General features: G+C 47.3%; 1 protein-coding gene across 2 annotated transcripts in view; it reads right to left on the bottom strand.

The window, feature by feature from the left end:
• Positions 1-20,448, bottom strand: part of zzz3 (zinc finger, ZZ-type containing 3) — a 138,437-nt gene that overhangs the window by 18,868 nt on the left and 99,121 nt on the right. For both annotated transcript variants that reach the window (XM_078408164.1, XM_078408165.1), the window contains exons 3-8: positions 19,091-19,229; positions 17,255-17,402; positions 16,779-16,915; positions 14,543-14,614; positions 12,690-12,791; positions 8,959-9,054 (exon numbers count right to left, since the gene is read on the bottom strand). In XM_078408164.1, the coding sequence (XP_078264290.1) occupies positions 8,959-9,054; positions 12,690-12,791; positions 14,543-14,614; positions 16,779-16,915; positions 17,255-17,402; positions 19,091-19,229 (694 nt within the window). The remainder of the gene's footprint in view (positions 1-8,958; positions 9,055-12,689; positions 12,792-14,542; positions 14,615-16,778; positions 16,916-17,254; positions 17,403-19,090; positions 19,230-20,448) is intronic.

Genomic DNA, 20,448 nt, shown 5'->3' with positions numbered 1-20,448 from the left:
TCCTTCCTACACATTCCTTCACAACGTGTGAGTGTAGTCACAGTTTTTTTTTACAACAGGTGCAGGAGGAGGCCATTCGGCCCTTCGAGCCAGCCACCGCCATTCAATGCGATCATGACTGATCATTCACAATCTGCTGTGACCCTGATAATCTTGGTCAGTAAAATGCCGAGAGAGTGAAGAAGCCAGTAGAAACACTCTGCAGTTCTTCGAAGGGCGCCAGATCTATCTCCCTCAAACATAGAAAACACGAACTGAGGCACAACCTCGCCACCATTCCACTACTCCCTGACTGCCACTCGGAAGGGTTAGATTAACAGGCCCAACTCCTGCCTTGGTTCTCGTATTCCCAATGCCCTGACAAGGCACGAGTAACACACTTGAACTGAGGGAGTAATGGTGTGTCTGTAGATGTGTTGGAAATGAGAAACCATCCCTGAGGGGAAACACCACTGTTATAATGCGCTCTAGTTCCACCAAACCCAGACAAAAACTTATCACGATGGCAGCATGCAGACCGCCCCTGGATTCAAACAACCTTTAAGACTCTGTTCATCTTCATCGTTGTAGTCGTCCAAATCACATTTTGCCCCTTAAACTATAATGTGAAAATAGAAGGGCTGACCATCGCAGGCAGTGTGTGGGCCAACTACATTACTGAGGAGGAAAATACAATAGACAATAGGTGCAGGAGTAGGCCATTCGGCCCTTCGGGCCAGCACCGCCATTCAATGTGATCTCAATCAGTACCCCGTTCCTGCCTTCTCCCCATACCCCCTGACTCCGCTATCCTTAAGAGCTCTATCTAGCTCTCTCTTGAATGCATTCAGAGAATTGGCCTCCACTGCCTTCTGAGGCAGAGAATTCCACAGATTCACAACTCTCTGACTGAAAAAGTTTTTCCTCATCTCAGTTCTAAATGGCCTACCCCTTATTCTTAAACTGTGGCCCCTTGTTCTGGACTCCCCCAACATTGGGAACATGTTTCCTGCTTCTAACGTGTCCAACCCCTTAATAATCTTATACGTTTCGATAAGATCTCCTCTCATCCTTCGAGACCCTTCTTCGAACAGGAGGAATCACGGAGGGGGAGCAGCGAGAGAGGATGTTGCAGAACTCTCGTCAGAGAGAGCAGGAGAACTTCACAGTAGACGTACCTTGAGGAGATTTTGCTGTGGAGCAGACGAAATGTGTAAGAAGGAACTGCAGATGCTGGTTTAAACCGAAGAAAGACACAAAAAGCTGGAGACGGAACTTCTTCTCGACCCGAAACGTCAGCCATTGCTTCTCTCCAGAGATGCTGCCTGTCCCGCCTAGTTACTCCAGCTTTATGTGTCTATCTTCGGTTTAAACCAGCACCTGCACTTCCTTCTTACAAATAGGAACAGATGTATAATTAGGCAAAGGAGGGAAGAGAAGGTTGTGAAGAAATCAAAGTATGGCTTCACCTAATATGCTGATGTGGTTGGAGGGGCAATTTGTTTTTAGATATAGAAAGCGATCATGCGGTCATAAGGGTCAGGAGCAGAATTAGGCCATTCAGTCCATCAAGTCTACTCCACCATTCAATCATGGCTGATCTATCTCTCCCTCCTAACCCCATTCTCCTGCCTTCTCCCCATAACCTCTGACACCCGTTCTAATCAAGAATCTGTCTATCTCTACCTTAAATATATCCACTGATGGCCTCCTTCTGGGGGGCAAAGAAGTCCACAGATTCACCACCCTCTGACTAAAGAAATTCCTCCTCATCTCCTATCTGAAGCAACGTCCTTTAATTCTGAGGCTGTGACCTCTAATCCTAAACCCTCCCACTAGTGGAAACACCCCCTCCACATCCACTCTATCCAAGCCTTTCACCATTCTGTACGTTTCAATGTGGTTCCCCCCTCATTCTTCTAAACTCGATGGAGGATAATTGGCAGAAACCATCGGCAAATCTTCTTTGTAGACACACAATGCTGGAGTAACTCAGCGGGTCAGGCAGCATCTCGGGACGTTGTAATCACGTGTTGTCTTTCCGCTGACAGGTTAGCACGCAACAAAAGCTTTTCACTGTATCTCGGCACAAGTGACAACAAACTAAACTCAACTAAAGAATCAGGAGCAGCATGCTTGGTTTAGATATTTTAAAAAAAATACAAAGTGCTGGAGGAACTCAGCGGGTTTTGGGCAGCATCTGTGGAGGAAAACGTTTTGGATTGGGACCCTTCTTCAGTTCCAGACCGGAAATCAAAAAAACCGCCTGTCCCTTCGCTACACAGGCGGCCTTACACCCTGAGTTCCTCCAGCACTTTGCCCTTTCCTCAAGATTCCAGCATCTGCATTTCCTTGTGTCTCCATTTTGATTCCTGAATGATGATTCTCTTACATAGAAGCACTATATTCCAATGTGGCAATTAATTGAGACTGAAATGAGCTCTGACCTGGTGTGATTCCCACATTAAACAACCTCAATTAGAAGATGATCAAAATTATACCATGCATAACAACTCTTCTCGAAACACCCCTCAAGTTTCTCAGAAACACAGAAACTGAGAGGAAACCGTGCAACTCCATCAAATGCAACTAATTTGGAGCAATTTAAGTTATATTTGTATTGACACCTACCTTAGGTACAGAACAAATAAATAACCAATATCATGCAAATCCTAGAATGAACTTACATAACTCTGTCCCAAGTCACACAAACCAACCACACTTCCATTGACTCCATCTACACCTCGCGCTGCCCCGGCAAGGCCAGCAGCACAATCAAGGACCAGTCTCACCCCGGCCACCCCTTCTCCTCCCCTCTCCCATTGGGCAAAAGGTACAGAAGTGTGAACACGCACACCTCCAGATTCAGGGACAGTTTCTTCCCAGCTGTTATCAGGCAACTGAACCATCCTACCACAACCAGAGAGCAGTGCTGAACTACTAACTACCTCTGACCAACCTTGATTGGACTTTGCTGGCTTTAACTTACACTAAATGTTATTCCCTTATCATGTATCTCTACACTATAAATCGATCGATTGCAATCATGGATTGCCTTTCTGCTGACTGGTTAGCACGCAACAAAAGCTTTTCACTGTAACTCGGTACACGTGACAAGAAACTAAACTAAACTAGTCTGGAATTTAGCAAGAAATGAAATTCTGCAGGGACTGGTGACATTGACATGTACGTAACCATCTCCATTCCCCTTCTGATGCAGCACAGTCAGTCCTGAAGAGGCCTTGCCTAAAAGAACTCTGACACTTGAACTCTGACCCCAGCCCTCACCCTTGCCCTGCTTTCGCCTCCCTCTTTCAGATGTACCACTGTTGGGCCTCAAAAGGGGCCCCAGCCTTTACACCTAATAGAAGTCTGAAGGGTCCCGATCAGAAACGTCCACCTACTCATGTTTTCCACAGAAGCTGCCTGACCCGAGTTACTCCAGCACTTTGTGCCTTTTACTGTATTAAACCAGCATCTGCAGTTCCTTGTGTCTACGTTTTTACCTATATTCAACTTTCCCCAAACATTTATGTGATAATGACTCTATACTTAGCTCATTAACAATACTCATACCACGCAAAAGACCAGCGAATCCTAGTTTCCGATATTTGTACCCATACTGAATCGCCTCCTAACTTGTAGGTGTAGCAGGACCTAAGTTACCACTCGTATTTACGAGCAGCTCCTAAACTTTCCTACTTAATGAGAACTGTACTTTGCATTTTACATTTAATTACCTGTTACATTTAAAAATCACTGTTCACAACAACTATTAATGCTGTACGGTTCGATAACTTTATACTTAAAGCTTCACATCAACGAAATGATATAAATCGAAATAATTGTATTTCTTGCCATACAATTGTTAATGGTGATTTTAGATGGGAACATGGATTTGCAGGGAATGGAGGAATATGGATCGCTTGCAGGCAGATGAGATCAATTCAGCGAAGCATCATGTTTGACACAAACACAGGCTGTACTGTTCCATGTTCTAATATACAAGTAACAACCCTTTCGAAAATTGTTATCAACTCTGTCTCTGTCATCCATTTAGAGTCATAGAGTGGTACAGTGTGGAAACAGGCCCTTTGGCCCAACTTGTCCACACCGGCCAGCAATGTCCCAGCTACCCTAGTCCCACTTGCCCGCGCTTGGTCCATATCCCTCCAAACCTGTCCTTTCCATGTACCCACCCATCCAACTGTCCCAGCCTCAACCACCTCCTCTGGCAGCTTGTTCCATACACCCACCACCCTCTGTATGAAAAAGTTACCCCTCGGATTCCTATTAAATCTTTTCCCCTTCACCTCGAACCTATGTCCCAGCTGGTCCTCGATTCCCCTACTCTGGGTAAAAGAGGTAAAAAAAAAAATTGGGTAGCACTTGCCAGAATCAAAACCAATTTAAAATCAGAAAAGGATCTCGTCCCATTTTTAGTACACAAAATGCTTGAGTAACTCAGGAGGTCAGGCAGCCATCTCTGGAGAAAACAAGATAATGCCTGACCCACTGAGGTACTCCAGCACTTTGTGTCTATCTTCGGTGTATATGCCAGCATCTGCAGTTCCTTTCTGCTCATCTCACATTTAGTTCTTTTTGCAAAATTACAGTAAAGTTGTGTCAGTTCCCTATGTTACCCCAAGTGGATTAATGGATTCTTCTGAATAGGCAACGCTTATTTAAACTTTATGTCTTCAGGATCGTTTAAAGGTGATGAGATTGCAATCCTGGTGACTGCCGCATTTTATTTGACTCTCTGTACCCACAAAGACAGCAGTCCCCTCTCAATTGTGTTCCAGTCATCGCAGTTGATACCGTAACATAAAGGACTTATTAAGAATCAAACAAAGCTTAAATAGAGAATTGCTGCATTATTTAGCCAGCCAGAAAATGATCTTTATAAATCAAAGAGCAAGGCTTCCATATCATGAAAAAGCATCTCCAAGCCTTTGCATCAATCAGCTTCCACTGTTATTTTGCAACAACCGAACCATTCTCAGTCCATTTGTCACAGCGACTGCTTCTAATCTGTTTTTATATTCAAATACTTCAAAAGGAAAGAAAGGTTTATGCAGATTTTGTTTCCATTTGATTAAATTCTTCATTAAATATTTTTTTAAGAGATAAAAATGCAAGTGCATTCATTTCAAAATGTATTTTAAAAGACAGATCGTTCCATATTCCTTCACAACACAGGAGGAAGCCATTTTGGCCCATCAAGTCTATGCTAGCTATCCGAACAATCCCATCCCCCACTTACTTTCCCTGCAACCTGACCTCCCTGCTCACCCATCAACTTCCACTCATTTCTAAAAGAGGCTATTTCTAAAAGCCAATTAACCACCAGCAAGCAGCGGACCAGGGCCCTCCTGGCAGGCAGGCCCGACTTGCTTGCTGTGGATCGATCTCGGAGGACCTGCCCGGCAGGCCCGACTCGCCCACCGTGGCCTCCAGCAGGACCGGAAACACGCCCGAAGGCTCAACCCAGTCTGTCCGAAGGCTCAGCAGACAGTGTAAACTGGGAGGGAGCTGGAAACGTCATACGTGAGGAGCAAAGACTCATAGACAATAGACAATAGGTGCAGGAGGAGGCCATTCGGCCCTTCGACCCAGCACCACCATTCAATGCGATCATGGCTGATCATTCTCAATCAGTACCCCGTTCCTGCCTTCTCCCCATACCCCCTGACTCCGCTATCCTTAAGAGCTCTATCTAGCTCTCTCTTGAATGCATTCAGAGAACTGGCCTCCACTGCCTTCTGAGGCAGAGAATTCCACACATTCACAACTCTCTGACTGAAAAAGTTTTTCCTCATCTCAGTTCTAAATGGCCAACCCCTTATTCTTAAACAGTGGCCCCTTGTTCTGGACTCCCCCCAACAAGGGGAAGGGTGAACCGGGGTAATGCCTCCAGCGCCTTCAAGTCGGCTGCAGGAGGCGCCCCCGGGACACAAAGATGGCCGGGTGAGGAGAGGGGATGGACGTCGGTACGCTGGAATTGCTCCAATACATCGAGCGCGCGGGCTGACCGGACTTTGCACTTTGAATAATGGCGCCAATAATGGCAGCGCCCGCATGTGTAATATGTGCACAAAGAATTTCACTGCGCAGTTGCATGATATTTTTAGTTTAGTTTAGAGATACAGCACGGAAACAGGCACCGACCAGCGATCCCCACATATTAACACTGTCCTACACACTAGGGACAATTTTTACATTTACCAAACGAATTAACCTACAAACCAGGTATTTATTCAGTCTGAAGAAGGGTCTCGACCCGAAACGTCACCCATTCCTTCTCTCCCGAGATGCTGCCTGACCTGCTGAGTTACTCCAGCACTTTGTGAATAAACACCTTCGATTTATTCACAAAATGCTGGAGTAACTCAGGCAGCATCTCAGGAGAGAAGGAATGGGTGACGTTTCGGGTCTTCAGTCTGAAGAAGGGTCTCGACCCGAAACGTCACCCATTCCTTCTCTCCTGAGATGCTGCCTGACCCGCTGAGTTACTCCAGCGTTTTGTGAATAAATACCTTCGATCTGTACCAGCATCTGCAGTTATTTTCTTACACAACCTACAAACCACAACGTCTTTGGAGTGTGGGAAGAAATCGAAGATCTCGGAGAAAACCCACGCAGGTCACGGAAAGAACGTACAAACTCCGTACAGACGGCGCCCGTAGTCTGAAGAAGGGTCTCGACCTAAAATGTCACCCATTCCTTCTCTCCAGAGTTGCTGCCTGTCCTACTGAGTTACTCCAGCATTTTGTGTCTACCTTCGATTTAAACCAGCAACTGCAATTCTTTCCCACATCTCCTGCAGTTCTTTCCTACGGAAAGGAAAAAAAAAAAGAAAATGTCCCTCGTGGTTGTAGGATAGTGTTAATGTGCGGGGATCGCTGGTCGACGTGGACCGGTGGGCCGAAGGGCCTGTTTCTGCGCTGAATCTCTAAAAAAAAACAGAGAGAGGGAGAACTTTGGTTGCTGACTATTATAGTTAGATTGTCACGTGTGGCTGCGCCTAATGGCTGCGGCTCTCTGGCAGTCTGTTTGTCTTTTTTCCTTTTTTTTTGTTTGTGTGTCGGTGTTGGGATGGTTTTTGTTTCTGTTTTTGGCTGTGTATGTGTGGGGGGGATGGGGTGGGGCGGGGCCAGGGGTGGTGGGGTGGGGGAAACCTTTCTTTTTTTAGGTCTCTTCCCCGGGGCGCGGCTCGGCCGCGGGACTTAGCAGCGCCCGGTGCGGCTCGGCCGCGGGGCCTTCCATCGCCCGGCGCGGCTCGGCCGCTGGACTTAACATCACCGGCACGGCTCGGCCGCGGGACGTTTCAGAGCCCGTTGCGGCTCGGCCGCGGGGCCTTCCATCCCCTTGCGGGGGGCTGTGCGGGTCGGTTGCCTCGGTAGGGGTCGAGCTGTCTGTCCGTGGACGTGGGGGGAAGAGAGTGGAAGTTTTGTTGCCTTCCATCACAGTGAGGGGGTGTGTGGAGTCACTGTGATGGATGTTTGTGTTGGGGTCGTGTGTCCTGTGTTCTTTTCTTTTTTGTTGTGTTCTGTGACTGCTGGAAATGTAATTTCGTTCGGTATCTCGGTACCGAATGACAATAAAGTTCTGTATTCTGTTCTGTATTTCCAGCTCATTTGCAGGAGAGAACTGGCAAGACAGCATTTCAAACCGAAATTGGACAAGCACCCCCCCTAAAGGGCTAATCAGGGATTGCAGAAACCGCATTTCCAGAGGCTCTTGGTGCCAAATCAACCTCGGGTACATAGATGATAGACTCAAAATGCTGGAGTAACTCAGCCTTACTGGATAGAAGGAATGTGTGACTTTTCGGGTCGAAACACTTCTTCAGAGTACCTTGATCTAGTTCACAGAGGTGGGGAAAGAACATGGGTGAATGGAAGTCAGGCCGGCACGCTGACTATGGGTGTTGTCTGTACGGAGTTGGCACGTTCTCCCCGTGACTGCATGGGTCTTCTCCGGTTTCCTCCCACATTCCAAAGACGTTCAGATTTGTCGGTTAATTGGCTTCGGTAAAGATTGTGAATTGTCCCTAGTGTGTAGGATAGTGTTGAAAGAGTATGGGGTGTTATAGCTGCTTGGTGATGACTCATCGGGCCGAAGGGCCTGTTTCCGCGCTCTATCTCTAAACTGAACCAAACTGAACCAAACGACAAATGAACCTTTTTAAGTAAAGGAGATGCCAGAGATTGATGCCTGATACAAGTATATAAAATTATGTGTAGCACAGATAGTGTAAACAGTCAGAATCATCTTATCATGAGGTAAGAATCGTCTTACCAAAGGACTAGCTAGATGCAGGAAAAATGTTCCCAATGTTGGGGGAGTCCAGAACCAGGGGCCACAGTCTAAGAATAAAGGGAAGAAACTGGGGTAAGAAGAAACTTTTTCTCCCAGGGTTGTGAATTTGTGGAATTTTCTGCTACAGAGGGCAGTGGAGGCCAATTCACTGGACGGATTTAAAAGAGAGTTAGATAGAGCTCCAGGGGCTAGTGGAATCAAGGGATATGGGGAGAAGGCAGGCACGGGTTACTGATTGTTGATGACCAGCCATGATCACAATGAATGGCGGTGCTGGCCAAATGGCCTCCTCCTGTACCTATTTTCTATGTTTCCATGTTTCTATGATGAAAATGTCAAAGGTTAGAGAGCAATAGCTTTAAGGTGAGAGGAGCAAAGTTTAAAGGAGATGTGTGTGACTGGTATTTTTTGACAGTGTGTGGAAGGTGCTTTGAATGCATTTCCAGGGCTGATGGCAGATTTGACAGTGGCAATTATGAAGCTTGGATATGAAGGGATATGGATCACGTACAGGGAGAGGAGAATTATTCATCTTAGCATCATGTTCAGCACAGGCATTGTGTTCCTGTCCTGTACTCCATGGTCTATTTGTTCATAAATAGGCAGAGAGACATGTCCCCGTGCCTTTTGTGCTTAGTATTAGGCACGCAATACCTTTTTTGAATGCAGGTACACATTTGGTGTTCTTCCTGGAATAGGGATCCCAGCTTTCGCCAACTTGATAAAGTATTTCTGCACCCTGCTGGCAACCTGAATGACAAGGAAAAGAAACCGATTAGCGGGTCTGATACAATGTAGAACGGCTGGGATAGTTGGAAGTAAACAGGAGGTCAACATGACAGGCTATTCACTAAACTATGCATTCACACTTTTCTGTTTTTTTTAGATTTTTTAGATTTAGAGATACAGCGCGGAAACAGGCCCTTCGGCCTACCGGGTCCGCGCCACCCAGCGATCCCCGCACATTAACACTATCCTACACACACTAGGGACAATTTTTTTACATATTACCCAGTCAATTAACCTACATACCTGTACGTCTTTGGAGTGTGGGAGGAAACCGAAGATCTCGGAGAAAACCCACGCAGGTCACGGGGAGAACGTACAAACTCCGTACAGACGGCGCCCGTAGTCAGGATCGAACCTGAGTCTCCGGCGCCTCATTCGCTGTAAGGCAGCAACTCCACCGCTGCGCCACCGTGCCGCCCTTGCAACATGTGGTGGTAGCCCGGCATACACAATACACAGGCACAAAATGCTGGAGTAACTCGGCGGGACAGGCACCATCTCTGGAGAGAAGGAATGGGTGACGTTGCGGGTCGAGACCCTTCATCAGGCCCGACACGACGACCCGAAACGTCAGGTCTCGACCCGAAACACCGCTCATCCCTGCCCTGCACATTGCCTTTAAACGTTACCCCTCTCACCCGAATGCCATGCCCACCAGCTCTTGACATGTCCAACCTGAGAAGATCATTCTGGGAAGGAAGAGGGGAAGAGAGGGACAGAGGAACTATCTAAAGTTGGAGAAGTCGATGTTCATACCACTGGGCTGCAAGCTGCCCAGGCGAAACATGAGGTGCTATTCCTCCAATTTCCGGTGGGCCTCACTATGGCACTGGAGGAGGCCCATGACAGAAAGGTCAGACTGGGAATGGGAGGGGGAGTTGAAGTGCTGGGCCACCCGGAGATCAGGTTGGTCAATGCGGACCGAGCGCAGGTGTTCAGCGAAGCGATCGCCGAGCCTGCACTTGGTTTCGCCGATGTAAATAAGTTGACATCTAGAGCAGCGGATGCAATAGATGAGGTTGGAGGAGGTGAACCTTTGTCTCACCAGGAAAGACTGCTTGGGTCCTTGGATGGACTGATCCTTGATCAGTACTGGTGTCAGAGATTATGGGGAGCAGGCAGGAGAATGGGGTTAGGAGGGAGAGATAGATCAGCCGTGATTGAATGGCGTTGGACTTGATGGGCCGAATGGCCCAATTCTGCTCCTATCACCTATCACTTATGACCTTATGGCCGCCAGAGGTTCTACCCCTCCCTGAGCAAGCCTTGCAACGTTTAACGTTAAGGAAACTCACACTTGCCCCACTACATTGCCAAGCCCGTGGTCTCGGGTAAGAAGTGGCCGACTCGGGAGCTCCATGCCGCGGAGAGTGTTTCAACCGCCCCGACGCGGGAGTTTTGATCACCCCGACGGGGGCTTCGATCGTCGGCTGGGGGGGGGGGCTTTGATCGCCCCGACTGCGGATGGTTCGACCGCCCCGACCGCGGGACAACAAAGAGGAAGCTGATAGAACTTTATTGCCTTCCATCACAGTGAGGGATGTGTGGAATCCACTGTGGTGGATGTTTATGTTAACTTTTATGCGGTTGTGTGTCCTGTTGCTTTTCACAGTATGGCTGTACGGTAACTCAAATTTCACCGTTCCTTAACTGGTACATGTGACAATAAACTGAGCTTGAAACCTTGACACATGCACTGAGATGATATTTTCTGTGACATTCACAAGGGATGAGCTTCATTATCGTTGCACCTTTCTTATCCTTTATAGCCAATCAAGTTCTTATGACATAATTTACAGAGCAGACAAATATAATTCAAGCACAATAAAATGTACCTCGTAGGTAACAAGCATATAATTCTGTTAATACTGATGGTTAAGTGATGAATATTGGGCATGACATGGGGGAATATTTCTTGAAATGCCACCAAAATAGCTGTTGCTCACAGATCGATGGTTTAGTTTAGTTTGGAAGATACAACGTGGAAATAAGGCCCTTCAGCCCACCGAGTCCACGCCGACCAACGAACCCCGCACACCCTACGCTACCCAACACACACCGGAGACAAATTACAATGATACCAAGCCAATTGACCTACAGTCCTGTACATCTTTAGAGTGGGGGAGGAAACCGGAGATCCCGGAGAAAGTCCGCGCAGGTCACGGGGAGAACGTACAAACGCCGTACAGACAGCGCCTGTGATGAGGATCGAACCAAGGTCTCTGCCGCTGCAAGGCAGCAACCGTACCGGTGCGCCACCGTGCCGCACTCTACGGACAATTTCCATCAGTAACCGACTGGGCCTAAAATCAATGTGGTGGAGTCGGGAGCAAAACAGGCATAGAGGTGGAAAGGACATTGCACTATTTCACAAAACAATGGAAATCATTTACAGTGCATCAATGTGAAATGAAATCAAAGCACGGAGGCAGGCATCATTATTTGAAGAAGCCCGAGGGTTCTCCAAACACACAGCATTTTCCCATTCCATGCGCAGTTGCAAAGCACAAATTCATCATTTATCCAATTCAATTCCGAGATAGCATTTGAACTCACAATCTCAAAGTTATCAATCTGGTACTCTTATATTACTACATCCAAAATGAATCACTGCACCTAGATTGGTTGGTCACTTGAAATAGAGGTCGCAGGACCATACTGTGTGTACACCTGTGGAACCAGTGAGGGTGAAAATCTGAGCGATTTGATGTATGTGATAGTGAACAGTTATAAACACCTACGATACGGCAGAACTTTTTTTATCCCAGGAGGGAAATTGGTCTGCCAACAGTCATAAAACACAACAAGATACATGAAACATGAAATTAAAGTGGCGAGTGGAAAGGATTGTGGCTGTGCAAAGATTAGGGAAAGGGGTGGAGGGGATGGGGAGGGGAGTCAGTCTACCCCCCAGGAGGTGTTGTACAGTTTGATAGCCACAGGGAATAGACAATAGACAATAGGTGCAGGAGGAGGCCATTGGGCCCTTCGAGCCAGCACCGCCATTCAATGTGATCATGGCTGATCATTCTCAATCAGTACCCCGTTCCTGCCTTCTCCCCATACCCCCTGACTCCGCTATCCTTAAGAGCTCTATCCAGCTCTCTCTTGAATGCATTCAGAGAATTGGCCTCCACTGCCTTCTGAGGCAGAGAATTCCACAGATTCACAACTGTCTGACTGAAAAAGTTTTTCCTCATCTCAGTTCTAAATGGCCTACCCCTTATTCTTAAACTGTGGCCCCTTGTTCTGGACTCCCCCAACATTGGGAACATGTTTCCTGCCTCTAACGTGTCCAACCCCTTAATAATCCTGTGGCGTTCTGTTCTGTGCTGCATCTCGGTGAGACCAGTCTGTTGTTGAAGGTGCTCCTCAGGTTGACCAGCGTGTGTGATGGAGGGGGGTGAGCTGTATTGTCCAGGATGCTCCGCAGTTTGAGGAGCATCATTCCTCTCCAAGACCCACCTCCCCGTGAATCCAACTCAGCCCCCAGGATGGAGCCAGCCTTCCTGATAAACATGTGATGAATCATTATGTACAATTAACAACCGTGGTGCAAGTTTAGTTAAGCTTACACTGTAACACTTGTGGGTTACCTGCTTGGCAGTTCGGTTGCCCAACTTGTCCGCTATCTTCTGCCAGCGCCGGGTTTCCACTTCTTCCGGGGGGTATTTAAGCAGCAGTTCCTCCAACCGTTTCTTTAAAAGGGAATTAAAAGATACTTTAGTGCCCTGTGTCTTGCAAGGTCAGAGAGGGGCAGTCACACTGGCGTGAGTACACTGTTGACCTTTCCCATCATTTGAATGGGGCAGGACTAGACGTTCGACTAGTCCCGACCCGGGGTAGATCGCCCGGCGCGGGGGAGCTGAACCCCCCCACCCAAGGCAGGAGTTGGATCGCCCCGACGAGGAAGGCCCACCACCGGCTACGGGAGTCAAGATCGTCCCGTCAACAGAAGGCTCGACCGCGGGAGGACAAAGAAGGGAAGAGATTGGACTTTGTTCCGCCTTCCATCACAGTGAGGAATGTGGAGGAGTCACTGTGGTGGATGTTCATGTTAAAATGTATGTTGTGTGTCCTGTTGCTTTTTATTGCTATGACTGTACGGCAAATGAAGTTCCTCGTATGTTGCAAAACATACTTGGCTAATAAAGTATTATTGTGATTGTGATTGTGAAGGGCAAATCTGTAGGCAAAGGCTGCAGAGAATGGCTGTTTATCAGGCAACTGAACCCTCCTACCACAGTCAGAGAGCAGTTCTGAACTACTATCTACCTCATTGGTGACCCTCAGACTGTCTTTGATCGGACTTTGCTGGCTTTACCTTGCACTAAACGTTATTCCTTTATCATGTATCTATACACAGTTAATGGCTCGATTATAATCATGTATTGTCTTTCCACTGACTGGATAGCAACCAGCTTTTCAATGTACAAAATTTATGTTCGTAAGTTCTCAATGGTAACCCAGTGCTTTCTTTATTATGTAGGAAGGAACTGCAGATGGTGGTTTAAACCGAAGAGACACAAAATGCTGGAGTAACTCAGCGGGACAGGCAGCACATGGCAGGAATGAGAGGGTTAACCTATGATGAGAGTTTGTCGGCACTGGGCCTGTACTCGCTGGAGTTTAGAAGAATGAGGGAGGACCTCTGAAACATGCTGAATGTTGAAAGGCTTGGATAGAGTGGATGTGGAGAATATTTCCACTAGTGGGAGAGTCTAGGATTAGAAGTCATAGCCTCAGAATTAAAGGACATTCTTTTAGGAAGGAGGTGAGGAGAAATGTCTTTAGTTAGAGAGTGGTGAACCTGTGGAATTCTTTGAGGCTGTGGAGGTCAGGTCAGTGGATATTTTTAATGCATAGATACACTAGATAGATTCTTGATTCATACAGATGTCAGGGGTTATGGGGAGAAGGCAGGAGAACGGGGTTTAGGAGGGAGAGATAGATCAGCCATGATTGAATGGCGGAGTAGACGATGGACTGAATGGCCTCATTCTACTCCTATCACTTATGACCTTGTGACACAGCTAGTCAGGAAGAGTTGATGGTTGTATCATTTACAAACCCTACAAGTACAGCTCTATACAATACACTGCGTGGCCTGTGAACAGAAACACATTAGTGGGAGAGCCTAGGACCAAAGGGCCTCAGGATAAAAGGATGTACTTTTGAAAAGATGAGGGGGGATTTCTTTAGTCAGAGGGTGGTGAATCTGTGGAATTCATTGCCACAGACGGCCATGGAGGCTGTCAATGGATACTTTTAAGGCAGAGAGGTAGATAGATTCTTGATTAGGACGGGTGTCAAGGGCTATGGGGAGAAGGCAGGAGAATGGAGTTGAGAGGGAAAGATAGATCAGCCATGATTGAATGGCGGAGTAGACTTGATGGGCCGAATGGCCTAATTCTGCTCCCAGAACTTATGAACTTATGAGAAAACGTACCTGTTCATCCACACTCCATAGCTGGTTAAATGTTTCCGACTTGGAATCATCATAAATCCTTCCTCGTATTACCTGGAAATGTTTACACCAGAAACAGAAAATATATGTAAATCGTCCAAATAAAGTACTGGATATAATCGGACTCACTTTCAGAGTCTGCTATTACACAGACACAATATATACTTTGATATGTAGCTCTGTACAAATTGTCGTAACGTCCACTCCTCAACCCTTCATCAGCCACTCAGCCCACTAAAGCCAAGATTTAATTATTGCAAGATGTAGCTTTCAATGAAAGAATTACTTGAAACAAGCTTAACAATGTTTCTCAAGCTTAAAAACCTGCTGTTTTTACTTTCCAAAGAGGACAACTTCACATTGAAATCAATTTGGCAAAGTTCTTCCAACCACACACATCTGTTCCCAAAGTCATTCCCAGCACTGCCCTTCACACATCATTTAGTTGCTTGTTGTGTCAAGATCACCTTAGCTCAGAGCTCACTATATCTCATTGCTCAATTCAAGGTGAAGGGGGGAAAGATTTAATAGTGACTTTTTCACACAAAGGGTGGTGGGTGTATGGAACAAGCTGCCGGAGGAGGTAGTTGAGGCTAGGACTATCTCAATATTTAAGAGACAGTTAGGCAGGTACATGGATAGGACAAGTTTGGAGGGGTATGTACCAAACGCAGGCAGGTGGGACTAGTGTAGTTGGGACATGTTGGCCTGTGTGGGCAAGTTGGGCCGAAGGGCCTGATTCCACACTGTATCACTTGATATCAATTTAAAGGTAAAAAGAAAAAGGATATGTTATTCTTTACAGATTGTTTTTTTTTTAAAGGAATTATGTTGATAGGGAAAAACACTGATAAAACAAGAAAGACACAAAGCGCCAGAGTAACTCAGCAAGTCAGGCAGCATCTCTGGAGAGGTGACATTCTGAGTGGGGACCCTCCTTCAGGATGATTGTAGGAGAGGGGGAAAGCTGGAAGTGAGGCAGCATGTGGAACAAGTGATAGGTGGGTACAGGCAAGGTGGGGTTTTGATTGGCAAAAGGTCGGACAAAGGGCCGAGATGAAAAGACAAAAAGTGAGATAACGATGGAAGAGGTGTGAAATGTGAAGCCTGAGGAAGGATTACAGGTGGAGGGGGGGGGGGGGGGTGGGGGGAGAGGAAAGGGAAAAGGGAGAAATGGGTGCACATCCATGTGGGACACAGGAGGTTGTTTACCTAAAATTGGAGAATTCAATGCACATGCCACTGGCCTGAAAGCTATGCAAGCAGAATACGAGGTGTTGTGGTCTCACTTTGGCAAATGGAGGTGGTCCAGACCAGAAAGGTAGTATGGGAATGGGAAGAGGAATTAAAGTGGTTGGCAACCGGGAGATCCGGCAGGCCTGACAAGCTATGAACTGTAGAGCTACAGTGCTGCCACATAGCAACATTGCTTTTCATGGGTTTAACAGTACAAATAAAATCCAATGGAAAATGGTCAACATGACACCAATATGATCAAGTTTTCCAAATCACACTACATGAGTTTAGTTTAGTTTAGTTTAGTTTAGAGATACAGCGTGGAAACAGGCCCTTTGGCCCACCGGGTCCGCACCGACCAGTGATCCCCGCACCACACTTTCCTACACACACCGGGGACAATTTACATTTATACAAAGCCAATTTACCTACAAACCTCTACGTCTTTGGAGCGTGGGAGGAAACCGAAGATCTCGGAGGAAACCCGCGCGGGTCACGGGGAGAACGCAGCGGTAGAGTTTCTGCCTTACAGCGAATGCAGCGCCGGAGACTCAGGTTCGATCCTGAATACGGGCGCCGTCTGTACGGAGTTTGTACGTCCTCCCCGTGACCTGCGTGGGTTTTCTCCGAGATCTTCGGTTTCCTCCCACACTCCAAAGACGTGTAGGTTAATTGGCTGGGCAAATGTAAAAATTGTCCCTGGTGGGTGTAGGATAGTGTTAGTGCGCGGGGATCGCTGGGCGGCGCGGACCCGGTGGCCTGTTTCCGCGCTGTATCTCTAAATCTAAAACTCCGCACAGACGGGTCGGGATGGAACCCGGGTCTCGGCAAGTGCTGTAAGGCAGCAACTCTACCGCTGCGCCACCGTGCAAGCCCGCAGCGTGCCACTGTTAATCTGGTATTTCCTTTCCTCTGACAGCATTGATTGCAACCATTGCAAGTCATTCCACGTTCACAACTTTCTTCGGCGCGGATTATTCACCTGCGAGCGACTGTTTGATATCATTATTTCGGGGGCGTCGCTCAAAGGCAGCACCGAAGAGTAAAAAGACGAGGACGAGGACGACGACTCGGCATCTTTCTTGGAATCCAGGGGACTCTTTGGTCTCAGCGGCAGTCCTAGCCCAGGCGGAAAAAAACATTGCCGTATTAAACAAATCTGAGGGGAAAGACTGAAGCAAACGCAGCTTCCAGAAGACAAGGGGAAAAGGACACGTTCAATTTTCTTCAGCTAAAAAGCAGGGGAGGGGCACCAATCACATCTCTTTTCAAAGGCCCAACCCAACCTGAGGGGGCAAAGAGCCTCCTTCTCTGCTGTAACCAATCACAACAACATCGTCCCACAAAGACAAATGGCCTCCGGAGAGACAAATTCAGAGAATTTTGCAGGGACTTAATCTACATTTCAATCACGGCTCAGGGTGAAGTGGATTGTAAAAAAACGCGGACATGTTGTACCTTTGTCAAAGATGAGTTTTAACCTCCGTGTGTTGTGTTTCTTATTTCTGTATTCTTTATCAAAATGTCCAATTCCAGATGTATAATGGTCCCATGGAATCTGGGGCAGCTGAACCACTCTTTGCAGACACGGAAGCCCCATATCAACCTACATTAATGGCAAGTTTTCATCGGTTAGAAATCTATCCTCGGCTGCACATTCTCAGCAAAGCCCACAAATTCAGGGGGGGGGGTGTTTTTGGGCAGACATTCAAAGATAAATCGGGGAAGACGTGGAGAGATTTTTCTGCGCTGGTCGGCACTTTCCAAAGTGACTGAAAGATGCGCTGGTCGGCACCTTCCAAGGTGATCTGACATCGGCATATTCAACAGTGGTCATCACAGAGGAGTTAGATGTACATCGCATGGACCACCTAGGGTTACAGCACCGAAAGCAGGGCTCGCTGGGAGATTAACACGGACACACCGGGCCAACTAGCCACCACTTACCGTGCCAGAAAAGTCCCATGAAATGGAAAGTTACTTCAGTGTGCTCTTACGGGTCTCTTACACTGCAGGTTTTCTCGACCCACAGCCATTTATTTGACATTGCATTGTGGCTCATATTGTGGCACACGACAAAATTAAATTCAGTGATTTGTTCCAGGTTGTTGTAAAAACGGAAGTCTCTCTCGCATGCTATTCAAGGAACTCCAAACCTCTACCTGCGAAGCCTCCGGGCCCACGACATGCGGTTGGTTCTTAACCTGTACGAAATACCGCCCGTATCGTCCAATATCTCCAAACTCCCACAGGATCTCATCTTGCCAAATCAATCAGTCTCATTACAACCCCCCCCCCCCCCCCCATCTCGGCAAGGCCAGCAGCGTAATCAAGGACGAGTCGCACCCTGGCCACTCCCTCTTCTCCCCTCTCCCATCAGGAGATTCACCTCCAGATTCAGGGACGGTTTCTTCCCAGCTGTTATCAGGCAACTGAGTCATCCTTACCACAACCAGAGAGCAGTGCTGAACTACCATCTACCTCATTGGTAACCCTGGGACTATCCTTGATCGGACTTTGCTGGCTTTACCTTGCACTAAATAAACATTATTCCCTTATCATGTATCAATACACTGTAAATGGCTCGATTGTAATCATGTGTTGTCTTTCTGCTGACTGGATAGCACGCAACAAAAGCTTTTCACTGTACCTCGGTACACGTGACAAGAAACTAAACTGTAACTATGATTTCTGGTGCTTCTCAGCCACATTTCACCCGCACCGAAAAGGCACTCAATACTGTAATCGACCTTCCCTCCACATAATGGTATTAGTCTGCACCCAGAATACTCTGACAAATCACACCTTCCATTGTACCCCAAACTCCTTGGGTGCAGTTAAGCATCTACAAGGCCTGCTTGCTTTCCTTTCCTCTATGTCTTATATTTTTAAACAGATTGCATACAATGGAATGAACCAAGAGTTAAGGGTCTGCTCATTGCCTACATGATCATTAAAATGGCTGATCTCTCTACCAAAATTAGTAAAAAAATAAGAGAGAAAAATGTACAGACTTGAAACATTGGGATAAAAGGATCCTTGACATTTCATTTAAATAAATATTGAAGGGCCGCCCTACTTTTATTGAGGGCCTGGTTATGATCTAAACGCTCAAAGTACTGGAGAACTCTGCAGGTGAGGCAGCATCTGTGGAGGGAATACCTAGGTGAGGTGATCTTTGCCCATTTCCCTCCACAGATGCTGCCTGACCCGCTGGGTCCTTCCAGCACTGTGTGTTCCACTCCAGATTCCAGCGTCTGCAGTTCATTGCGTCTCCTGGGGGTCGCGATCTACCTTCTTTTGGAGATTTTCGACAAACGCGATGGGCTCCTTCAGTCCTTCCTTCTGAAATTTGCTCAAACACTCCAGATCTTGAATAGCCTGAGCTCGCTGGGCTTCCAACACAGCGATAGTCTGCAGCAGCCTCTGGTAACTGGATAATAGACAAGACAGAGCAGGGCATTACAATATTATTCCGAAGTAGACAAGGGCCATTCACAGAGACAAGAGTTATACAGAGAGGAAGCACGAGGAATATATCGAGCGGTTTAATTGAAGCTCCGTAGAGTGTTTTCTTTAGCAGCAACATTAACTTTAATGCAACTTTAAAGCTTGTTTTCAATTCATGGCTCAGCATGCAAAATCACATTACATTCACACAGCTTGGAAGTCTTTAATTTGCCATTTACTCCACCATCGGAGATGGCATTAAGTTCCATTTTGAAGAAAGAACACAGGGGCCTGTTGGGAACAGATCAAGTCAAGTCAAGTCAAGTCAATTTTATTTGTATAGCACATTTAAAAACAACCCACGTTGACCAAAGTGCTGTACATCAGTTCAGTTACTAAGAACGAACATACAATGGCACACAAACATAACAGCACATACATAAACAATTCACAGCGCCCCCTCAGAGGGCCTCAAACGCTAGGGAGTAGAAATAGGTTTTGGGCCTGGACTTAAAGCAGTCGATGGAGGGGGCAGTTCTGATGGGGAGAGGGATGCTGTTCCACAGTCTAGGAGCTGCAACCGCAAAAGCGCGGTCACCCCTGAGCTTAAGCCTAGATCGCGGGTTAGTCAGTAGCCCCAAGTCGGCCGACCTGAGGGACCTGGAGATAGAGTGGTGGGTTAGAGGATTTTGATATGGGGGGGGGGGGGGGGGGCAAGCCAGTTTAGGGCTTTGTATGTGAATAGGAGGAGCTTGAAGTTGATTCTGTACCGTACTGGGAGCCAGTGGAGAGAGGCCAGAATCGGGGTGATGTGGTCCCTTTTACGGGTACCCGTCAGGAGTCTCGCTGTGGCGTTTTGGACCAATTGCAGGCGGGACAGGGATGATTGGCTGATCCCAGTGTATAGGGAGTTGCAGTAGTCGAGGCGGGAGGAAATGAATGCGTGGATGATTTTTTCAACGTCGTCAAATTGGAGGAATGGTTTGATTTTAGCTATTGTGCGAAGCTGGAAGATCAGCAGCAGTTCAAGAGGGTAGTTCACCAACACCCATACTTGAGGCCCATTAGTTCTGGGTGGGGGGGGATGTCTCCAGCTCCTTCAGTGTCGGCTGCAGGAGGCACCCCCGGGACACAAAGATGGCCAGACGAGGAGAGAGGGAACTGCTCCAGTGCATCGAGCGCGCGGGCGACCAAACTTCGGG

This window comes from Rhinoraja longicauda, chromosome 11, assembly GCF_053455715.1.
Source record: "Rhinoraja longicauda isolate Sanriku21f chromosome 11, sRhiLon1.1, whole genome shotgun sequence".
Lineage (NCBI taxonomy): Eukaryota > Metazoa > Chordata > Chondrichthyes > Rajiformes > Arhynchobatidae > Rhinoraja > Rhinoraja longicauda.
Note: the sequence above shows the minus strand (reverse complement) of the source record. Positions and strands in the feature narration are given on the sequence as shown.